Source organism: Primulina tabacum, chromosome 7 (genome assembly GCF_025594145.1).
Source record: "Primulina tabacum isolate GXHZ01 chromosome 7, ASM2559414v2, whole genome shotgun sequence".
In the NCBI taxonomy this organism is placed as follows: Eukaryota; Viridiplantae; Streptophyta; class Magnoliopsida; order Lamiales; family Gesneriaceae; genus Primulina; species Primulina tabacum.
Window position 1 is genome coordinate 32024835 of NC_134556.1, and position 18125 is coordinate 32042959.

The following is an 18125-nucleotide window of genomic DNA, read 5'->3' on the forward strand; positions in this document are numbered from 1 at the left end:
AAAGAAAATAATCTTCCAACAATTATTAGAAGTAAACCAAAAAGGCAGAAAATGAAGAGCCTTAGATCTTATCATTATGCCATAAGTGGTAAAAATGGAAGAAATTCTTGGAAAACAATAAAATTATTGTATAGACAAAAATTCATATGTTACAAATCTGAACAAAGAAGTGGATCATCACGAAATAATATGTCATCTCAAGCATCAAATTCATCTCAAATCACAGGACGAACACCAACAAGAAAAAATTTCAGAAGATCTCACACGAGAGCTAATTAAAATTTTGAAGATTGTAACTGTCGTCAGGATCAAGAGGTTTTATTTAAACCAACTGCCCATAAAACTATAGAAGGTGTTTTGTATCAACTCTAGATATTGAAGAAGCGGTTTATTGTCAATATATGATTCAAGTAGATCAGTTTGAAGATATTCCCTCATACAGAGGTATATATGAAGAATAAGAAGAAGAAAGCTTGAGTCAAGAAGAGTTAGATGGAGAAACAAAATCAGAATCTTACTGAAGACGAAATGTTTTGACATGGAATACATGAATATATGTCTGGTTTCTTTATTCAGGCAATTATATCTCGTAACATGATTAAAAAGATCATGAGAGAAAATCATAGCCTGCATAGACATAAAAGATTCTCTCCAGGACATGTAGATACGTTCTTAGAAAATCTTGTCCTAAGAAACAAAAAATATCATCTAGTCTATAGGGTTTCAGAAAGGAAATAACAATCCAATGGAACTTACGGGAAACCGTATGGAGACACAATTAATTTCTTTTGAAAAAATAAAAGAAGAATTACAGAAACTCAAGCCAAAAGTATCACAAACCATATCATGAATTCATATTGAAGTAGTTCAGATTATAATAATGATAAGTGCAAGATTTGCACGTAATTTATATTAAATTCCATCTTGAATTACGCTTGTTTCGAACACAATTATGCGTTTTTGGTTTGTTTTGATTGTCTTTTCAGGAATGGAGAAAAAGCGGACACGAAGCCAAGTGAGCCAAGAAGTGCACAACCAACACACTGTCGGATGGAACCTCGCGCGCAGCTGCGCGACATCATGCGCAGCCGCGCGCACTTACATGACAGAATCGGCCGGAGACTTGCGCGCGGCCGCGCCACATCACGCGCAGGCACGCGCGACCCAATACATGCGAGAACCAGTAGCTCGCACGCCACCGCGCGACATCATGCGCGACCGCGCGCGCACCGAAGATCATGAAGTCCCGAGAGGCACGCGCGGCAGCACCACAACTCGCGCGACCGCGCGCGCGCGGCAGCAAGCCACACGACAGAACATCACGCGCAGCCGCGCGAGATTATGCGCCACCGCGCGCGCTGAGTGTCCAAAATCGTATATAATGCGTGAATTAGGTCAGAAAAGGGGAGGAGCCGCTTTGGGAAAGAGCGATATGAGAAATTCATCCGTGCTAGGCGAAGAAACATAAGACGCAGCCGTTCTCGAGAGGAAAGACGCAAGGGAACAAGATAAAAGACGAAGAACGACGAATCTGGGGACAGAGACGACACTACCGATTTGTTATCTGATTCTTTCATCTTTATTTTCTATTGTGTCGATGTCTAAATATTCAAACATTTTTTGCTTTTATTTAGAATTCGTCATGAACTAATTTTCTAGTCTAGATAATGACGTAACTTTGTGGATACGATGATCTGACGCAGTTGTTTATTTAATTGAATTCCGCTTTCGTTTAATTGTGTTTTCTGTATTCATTTAACTGCAATTTACTGGCCATAAATTGTTTGTTGTTTGATTAATTCTATAACTCGGGAGAGTGACTAGGATTATAGATCATTAGAGACGCATCGTTGAATGTTTATAGCGTTCGGAAGGCGTATAACTTTAGCGAGGCTTAGGCAAGAACATCGTTTGTATTTATCAATTAAACTTAGATTTTATTAGGAATAATTGAATCGAAGTTTGATTGATACAATTTATTCGTCACTTGGGAAAGGGGGAATAAAATAATTAAGTGTTCTTGGCCATTAAATAATTTGAATTCATGAATGTAAATTTAACTGGGAATAATTATCGTAGAAACTTGGTGAAATCATTTCTCTAGATATTTTCTCTCATTGTTATTTCTCAACTCGGTGATTAGATTAATTCTTTGTTTCCAATTAGTTCGATTAAACAAAAAAAATCTTTTTTGATTTTTCTAAATAAGGTCTTGACTATTTTAATTACAAGAACTGATATATATTTTTATACACACTCCTCGTGGGATCGACACTTGCACTCAAATTATATTTTACTATAACTTGACGTCGTGCGCTTGCGAGCAATTAAGAAAACACGCAACAAGTTTTTGGCACCGTTGCCGGGGAGTGTCGAAATATTGGAGGATTCGGAGGATATCGAGGTAACTCTCCCCCTAATATTTATCATCCAGGATTAAGAAATCATGAAAATTTTTCTTATGCAAATAATAAAAATGTCTTGAATCCTCCACCGGGGTTCAATACATCAAAAGGGGAAGGAAAGCCTTCGTTTGAGGATTTGGTAGGAACATTTGTTGCTGAGTCTGGCAAAAGGATGGCAAGAACTGAGTCTCGACTGGACAACATGGAGACTCACATGGGAAATATGGGGGCCACAATGAAATCTCTGGAGACACAAATCGGACAGTTGGCCAACGCTTTGAGAGATCAGAACAGGGGTCAATTTCCTAGTAACACGGAGGTTAACCCAAAAGAACAGTGCAAGGCAGTCACTTTGAGGAGTGGAAAATAGTTAGAGGTGCAAAGTTCCAATGAGGGAATGGACAAGGAGAAGACAGTTGAAGAGGGTGAGTTTGAGGATGAAAAAGAAGAGAAAAATCAAAAGCCCAATGCCGAAGTTGAAGTCGAACAACCTCCTGTATTTCAGCCGACTCTTCCATATCCGCAAAGGTTCAAAAAGAAGAAATTGGATGATCAGTTTGCAAAATTTTTGGAGATCTTTAAGAAGATACACATCAACATACCATTTGCTGATGATTTGGAGCAAATGCCGAATTATGCAAAATTTATTAAAGATGTGATGTCTAAGAAGAGGAAGTTGCAGGATTTTGAGACTGTGAAACTGACTGAAGAATGTAGCGCCATACTGCAAAAGAAATTACCACAAAAATTAAAAGATCCAGGGAGTTTTACTATTCCTTGTTTTATTGGTGGTTCTAAATGTAGTAAAGCTTTATGTGATTTAGGAGCAAGCATTAATTTGATGCCATTTTCTATTTACAGGGATCTGGAGCTTGGAGAAGTCAAACCTACCACTATCACCTTACAGCTTGCAGAAATAAGTCTCACGTATCCACGTGGGATCGTCGAAGATGTACTGGTAAAAGTGGATAAATTTATTTTTCCTGCTGACTTTGTGATTTTAGATATGGAAGAAGATCAAGATGCTCCATTAATCTTTGGGAGACCGTTTTTGACAACTGGAAGGGCATTGATAGATGTGCACAAGGGTGAACTCACCCTGAGAGTTGGCGGAGAAGCAGTCATTTTTAACATTTATCACGCCATGAAGGGATCGAATGAGGTAAGCACTTGTAAGAGCATTGATATTATAGACTCATGTATGTCTCTTGAATGTGCAGGAACTAGGGATCCTTTGGAGAGCTGTTTAATAAGCGCTGCAGGAACTGTTGATGAAGACAATTGGGAAGTGAAAGAGCAGTTGTTGGCTCTTGAAGCATCACAGAAAGAAAGAAAAACGGATGCACCGCTTGAGGAATTGGAGGTAAATGAGCAAACAAAAGTAATACCTCCTTCCCCTGATTTGAAGGAGCTGCCAAGTCACCTTTGCTATGCATTTTTAGGTGAAAAGTCGACGTATCTGGTAATCATCTCTTCCTCTCTTACTTGTACTGAAAAAGATAAATTATTGAGAGTATTGAGGAAATTTAAAACTGTTTTAGGATGGTCGATTTCTGATATTAAGGGAATTAGCCCTACTATATGCATGCATAAAATTTTGATGGAGGAGTCATATACTCCTTATGTGGATCACCAGAGGAGGTTGAACCCAGCAATGAAAGAAGTTGTAAAAAATGAGGTACTGAAATTACTGAATGCTGGTGTAATTTATGCTATTTCTGATAGTAGTTGGGTATCTCCTGTACAAGTTGTGCCTAAAAAGGGTGGAATAAATGTGGTTAGAAACGAAAATGATGAACTAATTTCTACTCGTACTGTAACCGGTTGGCGAGTATGTATTGATTATAGAAAGTTGAACAATGCTACACGAAAGGATCATTTTCCACTGCCTTTTATTGATCAAATGCTTGATAGACTTGCTGGATATTGTCATTATTGCTTTTTATATGGTTATTTAGGTTATAACCAAATTGCTATAGCGCCAGAAGATCAGGAGAAGACTACTTTCACGTGTCCCTATGGCACGTTTGCTTTTAGGAGAATGCCGTTTGGGCTATGCAATGCACCTGCCACTTTCCAGAGGTGCATGATGACCATATTTGCAGATATGGTGGAGGAAATAATGGAAGTCTTCATGGATGACTTTTCGGTATTTGGTTCGTCGTTTGATCATTGTTTACATAACATATCCCTTGTTTTGCAGAGATGTCAAGATAAGAACTTAGTTCTTAATTGGGAGAAGTGTCACTTTATGGTCCAAGAGGGTATTGTTCTTGGACATAAAGTGTCTTCTAAGGGATTAGAGGTGGACCGAGCTAAAGTCGTCGCAATCGAAAAACTTCTCCCACCAAGGAACATCAAGGGAATAAGGAGCTTTCTAGGACATGCGGGGTTTTATCGTAGATTTATTAGAGATTTTTCTAAGATTACTAAACCCCTGTGTAACTTGCTTGAAAAAGAGTCGACTTTTATATTTGATGATGATTGTTTGCAGGCATTCGAGAAGATCAAAATGGCATTGGTGACTGCACCGATCATGATAGTGCCGGACTGGAAGGAGCCCTTTGAGCTAATGTGTGATGCAAGCGATTATGCAGTGGGCACTGTCTTAGGCCAAAGAAAGGAAAAGATGTTTAGGGCGATTTACTACGCAAGCCGCACGATGGATGCTGCACAGCAAAATTACACTACGACCGAGAAGGAGATGCTTGCAGTAGTATTCGCATTCGACAAATTCAGACCTTATTTGATTGGCACAAAGTTAAATGTTTTCACTGACTATGCAGCTATTTGCTACCTATTCGCAAAAAAGGATGCAAAACCACACTTGATAAGATGGATTTTGCTATTACAAGAATTTGACTTTGAGGTCAAGGATAAAAAGGGTAGTGAGAATCAAGTAGCTGACCACCTGTCGAGGCTTGAGCTGGAGAATAAGAAAGAAGAATGAGCTATACAAGAAACATTCCCAGATGAACAACTTTTTGAGGTAAATTCTGTACTTCCTTGGTTTGCTGATATTGCTAATTTTTTGTCTTGCGGCACCCTCCCCCCAGATTTGAGCTATCATCAGAAGAAGAAATTTGTCCATGATATCAAGTTCTATTATTGGGATGATCCATTTGTGTATAAGAGGTGTGCTGGCCAAGTGATTAGGAGATGCGTGGAGGGTATCGAAGCACGTCAAATTCTGGAGAAGTGTCACTCTTCACCATATGGTGGACATTTTGGAGCGTCACGAACAGCAGCTAAGGTATTGCAATCTGGTTTTTATTGGCCTAGTTTGTTTAAAGATAGTTATACCTTAGTAAAATCATGTGATAGACGCCAGAAGTTAGGAAACATCTCTAGGCGTCACGAATTACCACTGACAAATGTTTTGGAAGTTGAACTTTTTGACGTTTGGGGTATAGATTTCATGGGATCATTTCCTCCTTCTTTTGGTAATTCCTATATTTTATTAGTTGTGGATTATGTTTCGAAATGGGTGGAAGCAATCGCCACCAATACTAATGACGCTCGTGTTGTAGTTAAATTCGTGCATAAGAACATTTTCACAAGGTTTGGAACACCGAGAGCCATCATAAGTGACGAAGGTATGCATTTTTGCAATAGAATTTTCAACTCACTTTTGGCTAAATACAGTGTGAAGCACAAAGTGGCCCTAGCATACCATCCTCAGGCAAAGGGACTAGCTGAGGTATCCAACCGGTAAATTAAACAAATACTGGAAAAAACTGTCAACACAAACCGGAAGGATTGGGCCACTAAGTTAGATGATGCATTGTGGGCCTATCGGACTGCGTTTAAGACACCTATTGGGATGTCTCCCTATAGGCTGGTCTTTGGTAAAGCATGTCATTTGCCGTTGGAATTGGAGCATAGAGCATTTTGGGCCGTAAAGAAATTAAATTTTGATTTGCAAGCTTCGGGAGATGTTAGAAAACTGCAGTTAAGTGAGATGGATGAATTCCGAAATGACGCTTATGAAAATGCCAAGATCTACAAAGAGCAGACTAAGAAGTGGCATGACAAAATCATTGTTCGAAGGGAGCTCAAACCGGGACAGCAAGTACTATTATTCAATTCGCGTCTGAAGTTGTTTCCTGGTAAGTTGAAGTCGCGTTGGTCAGGACCATTTGTTGTGGAAGCAGTGTATCCTTATGGGGCTATCGAGCTAAAGTACAGTGATAGGAGAACCTTCAAGGTGAATGGACAGCGAGTTAAGCCGTTCTATGGGACTGAAATAAGGAATATCGACAGTTTGAAGTTGGGCTAACCATAATGAACAGACTGGTGACAGTCGGGCTGACGACGTTAAACCAAGCGCTGTGTGGGAGGCAACCCACAATTATTTTTAGCATTCGTTTTACTAATTTATTTCAAAATTTTTATTTTAAATTTTCTCTGTCCACGTATTAATTTGAATTTTTTTTATTTTCGTAGGTATTTAAAAAAAAAAGGAGTTTGGACAGATGCATGCGCGCCACCGCGCAGCATCTCGCGCACCAGCGCGCTCAGAACCCGTGGGCAGCACAAAAGCGCACGCGCGGCCGCGTCATGTCTCGCGCTACCGCGCGCGCACCATCAACCACGACGAACAGAAGCTCGCGCGCGACCGCGCCACATCTCGCACGACCGCGCGCTCTCAATCATTGCAGCGAGACAGAGGCTCGCGCGCGGCCGCGCCACATCACGCGCGACCGCACGCGCCGTTGATATTTTTTTAAAAAACCCGATTTTCTCATCTTCCTCACCCATTCTTTTCAAACCCTACTCTCAAAACAAATCCTCTCCTCACATCACCACCTCCATCACCTCCCTTTGCCACAAACTCCTCCAAAAGTACTCCACTCCAACAACTCCCCCACTCCAACAACTCACAACCTACTTTCCCTCATCTCAACACCACAAGTCATCATATCAAAGCTTTCACACCACCAACACCAAGCTGCCGCCGCCGCCGCTCAAGCAAGCCGCAGCCGCCGCAGCCTTCCACCGCCGAGAGTCATCTACGGTTAATCTTCTACACTCAAGGTTACCGTTTCTTCTACGTTGTTATTGTGTGGGAATATTTTTCAGATTTCAAGCAATTGTTGGTGGCATTGTGTCTATATTTGTTGATTATAAGTGTGGGTATTGTTGATAATCATGCCGCCTAAAAAGAGATCGAAGGATGTGGCTTCCTCTTCTCGTTCCTATGATGCTCATAAATTTTGGAACGAGGAAGCATTTCGAGTTTACGAGAGCACCATGTCTAGGTCGATTATTCAAGAAAGAGGGATAGATATGACATACCTTAACTGTCCTGTAATTGAGAAAGTTGTGCGAAGGGGGTGGGTAGATATAGCACAGTCACCGCCAGATGCAGTTATATCCGTAGTCCGAGAATTCTATGCTAATATGAGAATCAAGCACGAGGAATACGGAGTTTTGGTACGAGGGCAACTGGTCTATTTCGATTCGGCAACCATTAATGCTATCTATAATCTGCCGAGTTTTGAAAATGACGAGTATACTACTTTGATTACTGGCAATGTGGATTACGATGCGATTATCAGGAGCTTATGCATCGAGGGTGCAGAGTGGCGCTTGAATCAAGGCTCCCTAGTCACTTTGAAGAAGTCTGACTTACGCCGCGACCCACGCAATTGGGCATCTTTTATTCTCTCACGAATCATGCCCTCTTCACATCAAACAGAAATCACAAAGGATAAAGTGGCGTTGATTTACGCCATAATGACTGGGAAGACCGTGGATCTTGGGAAGCTCATTCACAGTTTTATCATGCGTGCTGGTACAGGGCTCATGACCGTCAGCCTCCCTTGTGCACATACTATCACTACACTATGTCTTCATGCCGGTGTGCAATGGGGCGCAGATGAACAGGTTTTGAAAGCAAAGGGCCCAATCACGGTATATACTCCAAACCGCCTGAGCTTTGAAAGCGAATTAGAAAGACAAGAGGCTAGGGCAGCTTATAATCAGAGGGCCAGGAACGCCAGCCGCCGCCGCCACATCGATCCCTCGAGCCAGTTTGCGAGACATGATGTTCCGAATGGAACATGAGATGCGGGCTCAGCGCCAAGAGCTGGCCGAGCACCGACACATTACTAATACTTTCATGTCTTATATGATGGACTTCACATCGGTGCTCGCCCAGCGTTTTCCACCTACTGGACCCGAGGATGCTCCCTTTCCACCATACCCAGCTTGGCCACCACAGTACCCACCACCAGTTCTATCACCGCCGCAGCCCATGGACGATGATGCTGAAGATACCGGGAACGATGACTCGAGCCCCGAGTTCTGACACTCGGGAGCGAGGTATGTGTTGTCATGTTCTTTATTTCTATACATTGAGGACAATGCATACTTTAAGTTTGGGGGGAGGTAAAATTGCTTGTTAGAATTTTTTTTTTCTGCAATTTTTTTTTATTTCTCAGTAGTTATTTTGATTCTTTTTGCATGCTAGATTTGTTAGGTAGAGTCATGGATAAGTAAAATGTGTGACCGATGATGAAAACTGAATTGCGATCCTGAAATATATATGTGTTCACGATAACTTAGGAGTCACAATTATTTTGCACTGTCGTGTTTGTTGATACTACCGTTGCTTAGAGACAAGTTGCATGCCTGTGATGCTAAATAGATGAGGGAGATCTGATTTTTAGTACTTCTTGCATGACATTGATTGACACTTTTGCAAACATAGAAATGATCTAGGCAATTTTTTTCACAATATCTTTGGGCATTTGTTCTTTGTTTACTATCAATTGTAGCCCTTTGAGCTTCGAATTAACTGAGATGCTGAGAATTTCTTTTGTACCCACCTTGTATATCATTTTTTTTGTTTTGTTGAACAAATGCATGTGATTAGTTGGTATGAGTTGACTAACGGATTGACGGAAATCTATAACTTGCTTGAACACTTTTCAAGGCAAAATACAGATAATATGTGACATAGGAATGATTTAGGCGATCTTTGGAGCCGTTTTGAGCCTTCGAGCCTACCAAATAAACATGAAATATCCCTAGTGTCTCATTTTGAGCCTATTAAAAATCAAGTGATGTATGTCAATGACATACAATTAGCCCCCACTTGTATCTATTCTACATCCCACAACGACTACCTAATGAAGCTTATACACTTATTGTCTTACCTAATTTTGAGATAAATAAGTTCATGGGTGTTGTAATGATTCAAATACTCCTTGAAAAGAAAAGAAAAAGTTAAATGTGCTAAAAGGAGTTGAAAAAAAAAAACATTCAAAAAAAATGTGAATCAAAAGTGGTGAAAAAGAAAATATATGGGAGATGAAGGATATGAATGAGAAGAAAGCAATAAAGTGATGGTGAATGAAACGATAGTGAAAAATGATGAAGATTTGATTATTTCTCTCAAATTTTGATTTCCATACCCTTTATTGTAGCCGTGAGCCGTGGCCTAACGTTACAAGCCTAGAAGACCTATTAACCTTGTCACATTTATCCAATATACTAGTGGAGAAAAGTTGTTTAAGTCAAGCCTATGGATACCTGAAAAACATTGTCAACGAGTATAGACTTTGATCACTTCCGTGCAAGCATCTCATTGTGTGATTTCATCTTTGGCATTATTGTGTTGACCATCTTTCGAGCCAAATAATCACCGATAAAGTCCTATGTGATATGTGAATTTATATTTTAATGGAGTGTGAGTTGAACTGAACTGATGATTTCTTGATTCTGTAAGGCGAATGGGCAATACGACTCTATTTGAGCATTCGATGGGGTACACGAACATTGACATATCACACACACACGTGACTCTTGGGAAATCGTGAATTACATGAAAGTAAATAAGTCGGAGGTCAATATCACTTTTCGCATATCCACGACTTTGGTAGTTTGCGTAATTTTTTCCTTATTTATTAGTTTTTATTCTATTTTGCTCGGGCCTAGCAAAATTTCAAGTTTGGGGGGTTTGATAAGTGCAAGATTTGCACTTAATTTATATTAAATTCCATCTTGAATTATGCTTGTTTCGAACAGAATTATGCGTTTTTTGTTTGTTTTGATTGTCTTTTCAGGAATGGAGAAAAAGCGGACACGAAGCCAAGTGAGCCAAGAAAACAAGTGCACAACAACACACTGTCGGACAGAACCTCGCGCGCAGCTGCGCGACATCATGCGCAGCCACGCGCACTTACATGACAGAATCGGCCAGAGACTTGCGCGGGGCCGCGCCACATCACGCGCAGGCGCGCGCGACCCAATACATGCGAGAACCAGTAGCTCGCGCGCCACCGCGCGACATCATGCACGACCGCGCGCGCACCGAAGAACATGATGTCCCGAGAGGCACGCGCGGCAGCACCACAACTTGCGCGACTGCGCGCGTGCAGCAGTAAGCCACACGACAGAACATCACGCGCAGCCGCGCGAGATCATGCGCCACCGCGCGCGCCGAGTGCCAGAATCGTATATAATGCGCGAATTAGGTCAGAAAAGGGGAGGAGCCGCTTTGGGAAAGAGCGATACGAGAAATTCATCCGTGCTAGGCGAAGAAACATAAGACGTAGCCGTTCTTGAGAGGAAAGACGCGAGGGAACAAGATCAAAGACGAAGAACGACGAATCTGGGGACAGAGACGACACTTTCGATTTGTTATCTGATTCTTTCATCTTTATTTTCTATTGTGTCGATGTCTAAATATTCAAACATGTTTTGCTTTTATTTAGAATTCGTCGTGAACTAATTTTCTAGTCTAAATAATGACGTAACTTTGTGGATACGATGATCTGACGCAGTTGTTTATTTAATTGAATTCCGCTTTTGTTTAATTGTGTTCTCTATATTCATTTAACTGCAATTTACTGGCCATAAATTGTTTGTTGTTTGATTAATTTTATAACTCGGGAGAGTGACTAGGATTATAGATCATTAGAGACGCATCGTTGAATGTTTATAGCGTTCGGAAGGCGTATAACTTTAGCGAGGCTTAGGCAAGAACATCGTTTGTATTTATCAATTAAACTTAGATTTTATTAGGAATAATTGAATCGAAGTTTGATTGATACAATTTATTCGTCACTTGGGAAAGGGGGAATAAAATAATTAAGTGTTCTTGGCCATTAAATAATTGAAATTCATGAATGTAAATTTAACTAGGAATAATTATCGTGAAAACTTGGTGAAATCATTTCTCTAGACTCATTGTTATTTTTCAACTGGGTGATTAGATTAATTCTTTGTTTCCAATTAGTTCGATTAAACAAACAAAATCTCTTTTAATTTTCCTAAATAAGGTCTTGACTATTTTAATTACAAGAACTGATATACATTTTTATGCACACTCCTCGTGGGATCGACACTTGCACTCAAATTACATTTTACTATAACTTGACGTCGTGCGCTTGCGAGCAATTAAGAAAACGAGATGAAATTCATGGTAGAATAACGAATGTGGAAAATACAATTACCACGAGTCCATTCTCGATATACATCCAAGTGGAGATGCTATACGAACAATATAAAATAGAGTACTTTGCTGCTTATATTGATTCAAGAGTTGGAATTATACAATGAAACAATGAATCTTTCCTAAAGAATTAGAGGGATAATTACATTAAATAGCTGGACGAGATTTCTCAAAATGATTCTCAATCTTATGCAAATGGATTAAGAAAGCAGAAATCATGATCGGAGGTGCATGATAAGCACCTTGATACAAAGTGAAAACACTACTGATATCTTTTTATTATACGAGAGTGATATCTTTTTATTATACGAGAGTGTACATCTTGTTAGGAAACAATTTCATACAAATTTTTAAATCTTATATATAAGAAAATGATACTAGAAAATTAATTTTCACAACATCAGATATGTCGACCCAAGCAAAAACCGAAGCTTCAAATCATTATCTCCAACCATCGAGTCAACCCTTCACCTCGGGGATGGAAGATGGAGATCAATCTTATACCTCAAACGACAAAAGAAAATCTAAAGTGTATTAAATTTAAAAAATTTAAAAAAAAATCATCTTTTTGTTGAAAACACTTGTCGAATCAAGCGAGATTAAATTTAAAAAATTTCATCTTTTTGTTGAAATGCTATATTATTCTTTATATCAATTACTTCATACTTTGTTACATTTTAAGATTTAGTTACTCCTGTAACGAACCGTGTATTAAAATTCTATTATTTTAATATTTGTGGAAAAATTTGAAAATTTCTTATTAAATAATTTGTTATAGATATAACTCGTAAAACAAATCACGGCCACAACTCGTACTAAAAATAAAATTAATATTAAAACTCCATTATTTTAAATACTACAACAATCAAGATCCCAAGTTTAAAACATCTACTATAATTTAAAAAAGTCTAACATAATATAAAAAGTTCAGCATACTAGTCATCAAAATCTGTGCAATAAAATCAGAATAAATAGTTTAAAAAATGTGCATAATAAAACTCGTGAACTAAAAGGTTCTTTGGGTTTGCACTGTCACTAGTCTGAGCCTACTCACTGGCACTGTCTCCCATCTCCTCAACTACATCATCTGCATCGATCAAGTCTAGTGAACCTAATGACTCAGCATCCATGAACCGTGAATAACAAGTAGTACATAATAAAATCTATGTAATTTAAACATAGCTTGTACATAGGATAATATAAGCATAAATATTTATAACGCGATTTTCCTACATAAAACTGTTTATAAAATAATATTTTCATGCTTGTCATAGTAATCGTAATCATAAATCATTACGCGTAAAGTTATGTTCGATGAAAGTGGCCCATAACATAATTCGTTTGATCAAACTAAACCACAATACTGGGCCGAAAAGGATCACCACGATCCTTGGACTGGATGTCCATTCCCTAACATAACATAATTCCTCCGAAGAGGTTGGAGAGGTCCCCGGACACTTTCTCCGGCTTCCAAATCCGTAACATAATTTGGCCACAAGACAAATCGCATCCCTCAAAAATAATTATTTTGCACGTTATACTTACTCACAAACATCGTGAACCTCGTTAGATCGTCCTCGGACTTGCTGCCCTAACATATTAAAATTTATACCCAAAATAGTCCCTAAGGTGCATTCAGACACGTACGACTCCCGAATTAAATAGAACCACTTAGGGAGTACCAATCTACTCGGGACTTGACCCATACATAAAATACATCCTAACCTACTGGTCAAGGGCCTAGACCAGTCCCGAACCATGCCCGAACCCCGTACCATGCACAACGAACAATCTAGACACAAACTGCCCAAATAGTGACGCTATGACACTTATGCGTTCCGTACGACTTCCTATCGATTCTAACCCTAACCAAGCCCTAGACCCTACCCTTAGACACCACTTAATACTTTGGTCCTGCCCGTTCCAGCCCATACGCACCACATCCCCTTGAACAAACCAACATGTGTCCCTAAATGGCAACAACCCTCCATGCGCGCAAGCTTGTAACTCATGGCTCCAGCAGCTATTTCCATCCAACCGGACCCTAACCAACCATTACCATACCTACTCTGGACCCTAAGACCCTGCCTAGACCTTAGCCACGCACCCTGGTCCAGCCAAACCACCAGCCCGAAGGGAACCCGCGGCTAGCCCCTTAGGCGCAGTCATGCGCTTGCTTCCTTTTCTGTTGCACCAGCAGCCTCTTTCCTCATAGTGGACCGCCTAATTACATCTAAACACATCCTATAACGTGACCTTACATAGCAGCAAGCCATAAGATCGGTCCAGCGAAGACGGCGATTAAAAACTCAAGAAAACGAATAAGTTCATGTAATATATATATTGAAACGAGTTTTAATCAAGTTCTAGCATACATATTATTAAAAAAATAAGTTTTCATGCATATTTTATATCACAATACAGTATATAACATTATCAAAGCATAAAGAAAAGGTTTAGACATGTCTTTGCGTTAAAACACACGAAATATCGACAAATGAAGGCATGGGAAAACGAAGGCCAAATGGAGACGGATTGCCGCGTTTAATGGCTTGAAAAGTGACTAAATGTGTCAAGGAATGTTGTGTGATGGTTGGATGAGCTTGCTGATGGAAGAAAAATAAAAAAAACCTCCAACATTTTCCCTTGCAAAATATGGCAGAGAGTTGAGTTGCTTGTGCGTGTTATTGTATGTTTTGGTGTGTGTTGTGTCCTTGTGCGAGATGTGAGGTAGAGTTAGGGTAAGATTCTTTTGTAGATTGCTTAGGATGTTTATTAGGTGTTTAGTTTAATTAAAACACTATTTTAAATTACTAATTAATCCCTTACGATTTAAATTACTAATTAAGCACTTCGACTTTTGAAATTAAGAGTACTGCAAATTTTAAATTCTACCCATAATTAAATGTTACATAATTTAATTAATTAAAGCATAAAAATAATTATTAAAATATTTTATTTTGAATGGAGGTATTTAAATCCCTTATTTACGAATTTTGCTAAATAAAAATGCTTAGAGTTTCTATTTCACTCGATAACTTAAATTTAGTTCTAAAAATGATAAAATTTATAAATCCTTTAAAATACTATTTTATCGACTTAAAATAAAATTATAACTTAAAATTTTAACATCTTAATCGTATCTGTTCTCTTTTCTCGGTTCGGTATTGAACATTTGTTTGAAAAACTAAAACTCATGAAAACATTTTAAATATAATAAAATTACACAATAAAATATATATATATATACATTTAAAATAATTTTGCACCTAACATGCATCACCTCAATATTAATTAAATACTTAAATTATTTCAAAAATCATGCATGAGATTTACGTGTACTAGTTTTTGAGCACTACCACTCCATATTACAATAATATTGTGGTAGAATATTTAATGTTGACTAACGATGATTGAAATATTTTGAGTAATTGTGTTTTTTGTTAGAAATTTTTAAAGAAGCAACCTTTTGTTTTTTGCATAACTACTTTACTTCAACCATATTCCTACATTTGCTTTTCAATATGTTTTATAAATTTATTAAATATCGTGATGATGCTGTTATGCATGATTTTGTTTCAATTATGAAAAATAAGTTTTAAAATATTGGGATAATATCCCAATTGTGCATGGCTTACCAAAATTACTTGATCATGATCAAAGTCAAGGTGAGTTATATGTGTTTTATGAATATTATGTTAAATTTATTCGGAAGAATATTGACAATCAAAAGAAGTCAATCATGCATTTTCTTCAAGAATTGTTTGATTTGTATGCTATTGAATAATATGAACCGAGTACGTAGCCAGATGAGAGGCAGACAGAGAAAATCAAAAATAGAGGATTCAACTTCTTTCAAAATCTGAAATGACGGAAAATCTGCGACAACAACAAATCACAATGGGATCCAAATTTATCTAAGCCAATATATCGAACATCAATTACAAAAGATGTCATAGCCGTTCAAAGTTCGAGTGTTGTTTCCGAATAAGCATTTTCAATATGTAAAAGAATAATTGGTTAACAAATAACTAATTTAATGCCAAAAACACTTAGCATGTTGACATGCATATAAGATGGGTTTGCAGCTGAAAAAAAAAAGAGGAACACTGGAGCGATCGAGGAATTTCAAACCTCGAGCTCCGACGAAGATCCATAGTATTCTAATAAATCGTGATGAATTTTAGATGTTCAATTATAAAAATCAATGTTTAAGTTAATTGGTTCGATTAAAGTATTTTCACTCAAAATACTAAATAAAAAAATTCCATCAATTAAAGTAATTTTATATTAAAAAATAGTAAAATTCGGACTTGGAACCTGTAACCGATTCGACCCGCATGGGAACCGGTCTATGAAAATAGAACCGATCTTGAACCCATTCCGGAACCACCCGACCCGGAGCCGATCGGAACCAGGGAACCATTAAGCATGCCTAGTTGCAAAGGCATGTTTAAGTTATGAAATAGCACACAAGACATATTTTCTTTTGGGCCCACTAAAAATAAAAGATTATCCGAAAAAAGACCACACAATCCCTACCAAGTGTGACAGACAAAAGCAAAGGGTCACTTCACAAGTAGCTTCCAACAATAACTCACAACAAATGACAAAAAATAATATAAAGTTATCAATCAAGTGTGAAATCTAGATTTCAGATCCACTAAGAACCTCTATACACATCTATACAAAAAGAAATTCGATGGTATCAATCATTCTATTCAAATTTCTTTCAAATAAGTATTGTAGTTTATCTTTCAGTGTATGTGTATTATATTTTCAACTACAATTAGTGGTTAAACAAGTTATCTCATTTTTTAGAGGAGGTTATTAATATAATAATATGTATGTGTGATTAAAATTATTAGGTTTTACCCTTCTCGTGATACGATTATTTCAAATTAAATCTATTACTCTATGCCTTGAGACAAGAAACGAAACAATAATGTGCTAGATGTTATTGAAAAAATTTGTGACAAAAACCATCAGTTGTGACTGTGTGGTTAGGCTGTTAGGAACATTCAATAAAATCAAATATACACTACCCGACAATATTTTGGTAAAAAAGGTATGATGTTTAATTTATTTTACGAAAGCATGATAGACTAAAAAATAAAATCTAGGATAAAATGAAAATTCAGACTAAATTGCCCAAAAGTTAAATATACTCAATTTCCAGACACACACACGTATAAATAATCATTTACTATCTTAGATTTGAAATTTTTGTTTCAAGTTGTGGTTTTTAAGGAAAATAGAATGCGACGGGATCTTGGGTTGTGTAGCACTTTTTAACATTGAAAAGTGATGTATACCAAGTGTAAACTGAAAACAAATTAATACTATATTGGAGTCAAATATTTAAATTGACATAAAATTATTAAATGACCAATAACTATAAAATGTCTTTCAAATTATGTACAAAATTTTTTTGATAAAGAATGATCAAGAATCGAAATATATTCAATCAAGGTTAGTCTCTTGAGGCACATCACACCATTTTAAGTGATGTAGTCGGAGAATTATTTTCAAATCACGGTTTTTTTTTAAATAAATTTAATATATATGCACCATTTGATTTGTTATATTATTTATCCATATTTTTATCTAATCTAATATCATATTTGATGCACTATATTATTTTTATCAATCGACCAATCATTTATCTTACATTAATAAAATCATCAATTATTTATCTCACACCAATTAAATTATTACTTGAAATTACAATATTAACTTAATAAATAATATTATAAATATTTTCAAAATGATAAAACAGTAATATGACATTATCTCAAATTTAATCAAAATAATCAATCGAATCAAACATTATATTAACTATCATTTTTATATATTTTATTATTAAAAAATATTACTTATCTTCGTACTATTTGTCTCATATCACGCACCAAACGATACCAATAATGTAGTTTCATTTGATTGATTAGCATAGTCGTTGTACCACGAATCAAATGGTGTTTTATGAGAGTTTTTTTAGATTATATTTGGAGTCAAATGCAACAATAGTCCGATTTCTTTGAATTATAAAAATATATTTGAATCCATCATTTGAAATTTAATTTTATATTTTATTACAAAATCAATAAATAAAAAAAGTTACAGGTGAAGCCCAAATTTATTTCCAAGCCCAATAGCGGGAATAACCTAATCACACATGGCGGGAATGTAAAGCCAAATCAAAATTGCTATTGGCCCACCGGTATATATATAGCAACCAACAGACTCAACTTTACACG

At 37.3% G+C, this 18125-nt stretch overlaps 1 protein-coding gene across 1 annotated transcript; it reads left to right on the top strand.

The window, feature by feature from the left end:
• The first annotated feature begins 2802 nt into the window (after nucleotides 1–2802).
• Nucleotides 2803–6684, top strand: LOC142550683 (uncharacterized). The gene is made up of 8 exons (XM_075659757.1): nucleotides 2803–2933; nucleotides 3210–3867; nucleotides 4042–4182; nucleotides 4900–5005; nucleotides 5192–5290; nucleotides 5819–5966; nucleotides 6051–6116; nucleotides 6291–6684. The coding sequence occupies exons 1-8, from the start codon at nucleotides 2803–2805 to the stop codon at nucleotides 6682–6684; spliced, it is 1743 nt and encodes a 580-aa protein (XP_075515872.1).
• The last annotated feature ends 11441 nt before the right edge of the window (nucleotides 6685–18125 follow it).